The sequence below is a fragment of the Echiichthys vipera genome, assembly GCF_963691815.1.
Source record: "Echiichthys vipera genome assembly, chromosome: 3".
In the NCBI taxonomy this organism is placed as follows: Eukaryota; Metazoa; Chordata; class Actinopteri; order Perciformes; family Trachinidae; genus Echiichthys; species Echiichthys vipera.
Window position 1 is genome coordinate 21455127 of NC_139828.1, and position 7500 is coordinate 21462626.

At 39.5% G+C, this 7500-nt stretch overlaps 1 protein-coding gene across 1 annotated transcript in view; it reads left to right on the forward strand.

The window, feature by feature from the left end:
- The window catches only part of anos1b (anosmin 1b), a 39192-nt gene that overhangs the window by 24592 nt on the left and 7100 nt on the right, over positions 1-7500 (forward strand). The window contains exons 6-8 of the mRNA XM_083911171.1: positions 1884-2013; positions 4874-4967; positions 5531-5774. Coding sequence (XP_083767297.1) covers positions 1884-2013; positions 4874-4967; positions 5531-5774 — 468 coding nt within the window. The remainder of the gene's footprint in view (positions 1-1883; positions 2014-4873; positions 4968-5530; positions 5775-7500) is intronic.

Below are 7500 nucleotides of genomic sequence, written 5' to 3' on the forward strand. Positions count from 1 at the left end.
AACCGTATGTCTGTGTGTCTGTATGAGTGAGTGTGTGTGCACTGTATGTCCATGTGTGTGAGCCTGTGTGAGGTTAGGTAAATAAGCAGAGCTTAAAAAGGAACCACAGGCAGCCACAGTCGTTCCACCGGCTGACTCTGAATGACTGAACGCTCATTATAGACTTAAATAGATGGCAGCTCGTGTGTGTGTGTGTGTGTGTGTGTGTGTGTGTGTGTGTGTGTGTGTGTGTGGATGAGCAGATCATAAGCAGTTGATTACATTTGCACTGTCAGGGAGACAAAACATGTGAATCTTTAGCAATTTTAACCATAATTTTGGCGATTTGTTTAATTTCACTATTATCAGATGGAATTCCAATCCGATTGTGTTCATCTGACTTTTCACCTCATTAAGTTGTGAAACTTATATCTCTAAAAGTACACATGGCTCTGTTATGGCTTTAAAAGAAAATATAGTATGGATTTGTTAGAGATGATGGAACATTTGTGCCTAAAGTGGGCTTGGATTAAAGCGAACTGTTTTTATTTACAATTGAGAAAATCAAATCAGTGATTTTAGTGTTAAAAACTTTTAGGACCTGGAATTATGTTATGAAATAATGTCGTTAACGTGTGTTTACTTTTTTGCCGGAAGTTAGATGAGAAAATTGATAACATTCTTATATCTGTACCCTGAATATGAAGCTACCACCAGCAGTTGGTTAGCTTAGCTTAGCACAAAAGCTGGAAACACTGGGAAACAGCTAGCATGGCTCTATGACTATTTCCAGTAGTCTTCTGCTTTTGCACAGATTACAAACAAAATATATCTGGTTGAGCAGTGAGATTAAAGTTGCGCTGCCAGACTGATTTGGTTGCTGTTGGACAGAGCCAGGCGAGCTCTTTCCCCCTGTTTCCAGTCTTTATGATGAGCTAAGCTAATCAGGTGCTGGCTGTAGCCAGGACAGACAGGGACAGACATGAGTGGTATCACTCTTTCCCAAAATATCAAACTGTTGCTTTAAATATTAGAAGTGCATATGCTCGTTTGAAGGAAATACCTGTTTATCAAGAGTTAGTAAAAGCAGTAAAAGCTTTTGTCACCTAAGGATCAATATGTTCTGTATCTTACTGTCAAAGATATGAAATATTTAAAATTATTGTCAGTTTGTTTTAAAAATTAGAAATAGTACCCCGGAAAAAAGCATCACCGTAAGTCTTTTTAAAGAGTTGCACTGTCTGGTTGAACATTTCAAACCTTTTTTACATGTGACCACATCCAGCATCACTGATGGTTGTGATGTCACAGTGTCTTGGAGTAAACCTGTTCATCGCTGTAGTAAGGTTAAAATCACTGGAGGTCAGCAAAAACACGATTTTCAATCTGTAAAATTTCTGTTTAAACTGCCATGAATCAAAAGCTGTTTTCTCTAGTGAAATCTAGATAACGTCTGAATAATCAGGTGCAGAGTTTCCCCACTCACACATGTAGCACACAACAGGAGATTGTCCATATCACGTTCTCAATAATTGTAAATACTCCATTTGGTGTAGGCAAGGGGTGGTGCTGCAGGTGGGTAGTGTGTGCAGGAGGCAGGACATGACTCAGATTACACCACGGTCATATCACTGGCTCATAATTTGGTCAGAAAAGTCTCATGCTGTTTCTTAAATTTGTCTGATGAGTTTGGCGATTTTGACAGAATCTCCAGTTAGATATTTTCGTTGGTTTCTTTGTGTAAATCACCCCCTTCAGATGTCTGTTTTCTTCTGGCTTTGCCAAGATAATTTCAGGTTTGCAGTGCATGTGTGAAATAGGCTATGTATGATTGTATCTGTTAGATAAAGAAAAGTTCTCTGTCATGCACCTGGTAATTGTTATATGTGGTGCGTTTTTTTTAGACCCTTTCTGAGGATGTGGTTCTGTCTGATTTGAGACCTCAGCGCTGGTACCAGTTCAGAGTAGCAGCCATCAACAGCCACGGCAGCAGAGGCTTCACCACACCCAGCAAACACTACATCTCCAGTAAAGGTAATACAAACACAGTCCAAACACATGCACTCATTTTCTGTAGAGAGCTGTTAAGAGAATCCCACAGAAGAGAGATGGTTCCTCCTGCATGTTTCCATAACCTATCTGTTGTATTTTTATATATATATATGTCAAGACACTCAGCGTTCAGACAAAAGTGTTCCTTTTGTGTCATTTCGTGAGATATTGTACTTCTCTGAGGAAAACCCAGGAACTTTTACTGTCCTCTACTTCCCTGTTCTTTCTCTCTATTTCACTCAGAGTTGATGGATAAGGTACACACAGCAGGAAAACTCTCAGGCAGTCCATAAAACACAGACAGGAAACAGAAAATACACAACTGCACATGCACATATTCACACATACATATGCAACATGCATGCTCATTCAGTTGGTTTAATGCCAAATCCCCGTTGTGGGTCAGTGAGACAGGGGGAAAGTGAGAGTAACACACACACACACACACACACACACACACAATCACACAATCCCTGTAGGAGGTCCTAGCTCTAATGTTTTGCAGATTTAGGTCATATTGATGCTGCGCCAGAATTGGCTAGTGATATGAATCCCCTGCCAGGATTGGAGCATGTTTGTATGTGAATAATGACTTCAGGTTGGACTAAGCTTTGGAAAATGGTTCTTTATCAGTTGAGCACTTATGGGAGATTATGAAGAGGTGTTTGAGAAAGCATTTTCCACTGCCTTCAACAAAACACCAAATCATAGAATTCCTCATGTAATAAAGTTTCAAGAATATACAACCTGCTCCACGGTACACTGAAACTTCTCTGGCAGCTCCTGGTGGTCCATGAATGTATTAAAGGAATAATTAATAGGACACTCGAGAAATACTCTTATTCACTTTCTGTTGGATGAGATGATTCTCATGTTATATCTCATTAAATACAAAGCTGGAATTATACTTCTCTGTGGTCTGCATGTTAGCCAACATGTGTTTTTTTTTACTTATATGTATTGAGGATTAAGGAAAAGTTGGAAGCCTTGTCATTTAGAAAGCCACAATGTAAAGAAAACGTAAAAGAAATATTGAAATCAATTTCATCCCAGTGTTCTTGATACAAACATGAAATAATTTGATTCATCGCTAATTACAAAATGAACCACAATAGTGAGTTTACTTTCCTGTGCTCTACTAAGATCACTTATGGCAGTAGCGTTACTATCTGACATGTACTCTGAAAGAAAAAAGAAAACTTCCTGACAGGAAATGTGCATGTTGGTGACCTAATATTACCCATAACACCCTTTCCTGCATCTGTTCACAAAGACGTTTACGTGTATCTCCACAGAAGCATAATACCAGGTTAAGGATACAGCCAGCAGCCGGAGAAAACTACAATTTGTGCTTTTATGGTGGATTATATGGGTTATTTCTTGGCTGGGAGCAGTAACTTCCAGAATTCGCTGCTGGTTGCTTGCTTTTGTATGGATTGAGCTTAAAAGGTGCTGCTAGGTGAATTTCGACAGAGCTAGGGTAAGCTTTTTATCCCTGTGTCCAGTCTTTAAGCAAAGCTAAGAGAACCAGCTGTTGATTGTAGCCTTGTATACAACAGACAGTGGTATTGATCTGCTCATCTAACTCTCTGCAAGAAAGTATGTGAGTTTACTGAATTATTCCTCTAAGACGGGTGTGTGCACCTTTTTTCTATGTGTACATATTTTGATTTTTCCAGGGTTAAAGGTTAAAGACACACAGTTAAACATTCTACATAACATCTGATCGGAGTCAGAGTCTTGTGTTTCCAGTTCATTAGTCTGATTCGTCAGGGACTAGAGGTCAGGGGTCACAAATCAGGGAGCTGGCAGATGTCAGGATGGTTGCAGTTCCTCTCCTGTGACCTGATGCTAACCAGAGAGAGAATCTGAAGTTGAAAATCCCCTTTTCCTGTTCACTCAGATATTAGGGCTGCACAGTACCTGCCAGCAGTAATTACCAGGGAATGTCTGGTTCAGAAAACTCATCTTGATGTCTTCATCTTATGAAACAATGGACTGAAATCCACTGATTGAGATAGACACACAGAGTGAAAAAGGCCTTGGTGTGAGACACCCTGCTTATTCCAAAGAAAGACTGCACACACAAACAGGCCAGGTCTTGCAATATGCTCCCCTAACTTTGATCTCTGCATCTGGGTCAGCCAAGCACAGCCTGGGGCCTGTGGGAGGCCTGCCATGGGAGGGTGCAGTTCTAATCAGATATATTTTGTAGTTTTAATCAAATACAGGATTGGGGTTTGAGTTTCTAATGAGATACAGGGCCAGTATTGACAGAGCGGGAACCTCAGGATGTATTCTTGGAGGCAAACAGTGACTAGTGGTGGTCTCCTTTGGTTTGTGTTGTGGCAGCTACTGAAACGGGTGGCTTCAGGCATCTCCAGTATCACTCACCTTTGATGCTGTAAATCTAATTGGCTTTGTAGAATCGCATAAGACCAAAAGGAAATTACCCCCCCAGACTGTCTTCTTTATTTTGCTCTTATGATCTTAACCCCAATAAGTCTTCACTAAATCTCCATGTAGATGTAATGCTTCTTTGCCACAGAGACATTAGATGACCATTAACAAATATTTTTGTTGGACTCTCTGCCTGTCTACCAGCGAAATCCCCATGAATGAAGCTACTAGATAATAATAATGTTCATTCATTTCTGAATCATTTTCTTTTACGCACACTAAGTGATAAGCTTATCAAGCAGCAGAAATTAATTTTAGGAGTTTTTCCTGAGGTTTTTCTCAGATATGCAGGCTCTACTTAGGGCCTACATATATTGCTTTGATAATCATTTCTGCTATTTCTATCATGACAGCATTTTTCTCTGTCCATCTCTCTCTGCAGACCCCTCTCCTCCAGAGCCTCCAATAAATGTCAGGGTGAGCAACCAAACTCTGGACTGGACAGGTTCACAACCAGGGACCCAGCTCACAGAAAGGTATCTCAATGCTTGGATGAAATTTGATTAGATGCTTGGTATTTTCCCTGCCGGGTTAGTTGCTATGTATCCTAACAGGACTGCAGGCTGCCATTGTGGGCAATCAGTCATAAAATGCAGTCAAGTGGATAGACAGTGCATGTCTGATGGTGTAGCTCCATGCAAATTACAGTTCATCCTTCCGCACTCAATCATAATTTGCAGTGTCTTTTCTATTTGTGTACTGTAATGCTTAACAAGGTCATATACAGTTCAGACCATGTCTTGGATCAGCAGCAATATTCCACTAAAACATTTAATAACAGAGGTGAGGACTTAAATTGTAGCTTCTGTTTAACATGATTATAAAATGTCTGACTTCAAATTAATACGTAGAATAAATTACAGATAGGAAATCCAACATTGAAAGCAGCTGACAAACACATATTGCATCTATTTAACTGCCACTCAATGTAACTTGTTCAAAAAAATTTTAAGGAAGTGACTTTCTTTCTACTTTATTACCACAAATTTGTTTATATCCATGTTGTGATGCCATTTGACTGGTTGCTCTCTCTCCTCAGATCGGGCGGAAGTGGGGTCACAGTGGAAGTCTTATTAAGCTGGGAGCCCCCCAGAGAGGGAGACCTGCCAGTCCACAACTACAGAGTCACCTGGATGTCTCGAAATGCACACACACCACAAAAACACACGCACACACTGCATGCACACACAAATCCAGCACACAATAACATGCACACCCGTCATGCACACTCACGCACACAAGAACAGGGGAAAAAGGAGAGCAACAGCAGAGTGACTCAGGGGGTAAGAAATCATTTTTAATATATTAAATTACACTTAATGAACGCATACAGTGATTAACTACATTTAAATGCACACAATCATTCAAACACTGCCCTCAAAAAAATAATAGGTAACTTCATAAGAGGGATTCTGAAAGGTAACATGAGTATAATCTCAATTTCGTAATGAACATTGGGTATGTTACTATTTCTTGGCAAGGAGCAGTGACTTTGTGGAGTCTCCACTGATTTCCTGGCAATCTCACAGTGATGACAAGACTTCAGGCCAAGACAAGAGATCTTCTCATCTAATTCTTGGAGACAAAGCGAATAATTCACCAAAATGTTGAACTATTTATTTAACCCTAAAACAGCCTTTTGAAGTGAATATCACACAAAATGTCTCCACTCAAAATAATAGTCCTGACTGTACAACGATTGAATTAACAGAGTACTTGCACACCAGATAAGTCTGTAAACCCACACACACACACACACACACACACACACACACACACACACACACACACACACACGCACAAGCATGCATGGCTGCAATTACTGCAGGGATTTTAAGGATTAGGGACCCCTGAAGTGCTTAAACAGAGCAGGTTCTGTAAACAGCTACTGTATGCAAGTGGTGGTGCAAACCGGAAAATCTTATTTTATATAACCACACTGTAGCAACTTGTATGTTGCTTATGTTTGAATGTTTGAGGTACAGTATCACAAATGTAAACAGGAAACAACATGCACCATAGGAACGGATCATACTCGCATTTAAGAGTCCTTTATCCATTATTGTTGTTAGACACCAAATGATTACCTCAAATTAAGGAATGTCCTGCTGAGCCACCTGTGGCCAGTAAACAAGCCTGCAAATGATAATTAGGAGGAGGTATAGTGGGACTGCTCAGACATCTGAATAAGGATGTGGATTTGTGTTCTGAGCAAACATCTGGTGCATATGGTGGAATTTGCATACTTAAAACTTGTATGCCACTAATGTTCATGAAGGTTTTTAAAGATGATTCAGGTTTTATAGATGTGATATTCTGTTAAATGATATAAGGTTTTTACCAAAATATATCTATATTTTCTTAACATATGCACTACTTTAGATCTGGTTTTGATATTTCACCCTGAAATCACTTTTTGGCACGTTTTCCTTTTTCTTTTCCAGACATTTTGTGCTTTTGTTCCTTGTGGATCTGAAAATGCAATATTGTCCTCAGACAGACATGCCATTATCTTTATGGGACATAACTTTGTTAGAGTGCTATGACAACACTCAGTTCTGGCTTCACAGCGGTAAAATAACATGACAACTTAGCCATGTAGATTGACTGACAACAGAGAGAAGAGGCTTTCATGCATTTGGTTAACATGCTTAACTCAAGTCAAAGCATCTGGTAACATACTGACAATATGCCAGTCATTACAACACGAGGGCATTAGTGAGTGATGTTCAGTTATAGAAGTAAAGGTTTGTGCAAAAGTCAGAGGTATATGAGTGATGTCTTGTTGTTGCTCAGTTCAAAAGAGTTACTTCTAACGTCTTTTGAAATACAACAAGTTTTTTCTGCTGTATTTTTTAAATTATATTTAATGCAGCAATAACAGTCAGAAGGGGGGATTTTCCTGTTATGATTATAGGCGTGATGATGAAATATGTTCATGATGCAACAGAGTCCAGTCAGCAGCACTAAAATACCCATAATCACAATAAACAACACAGATATTACAGC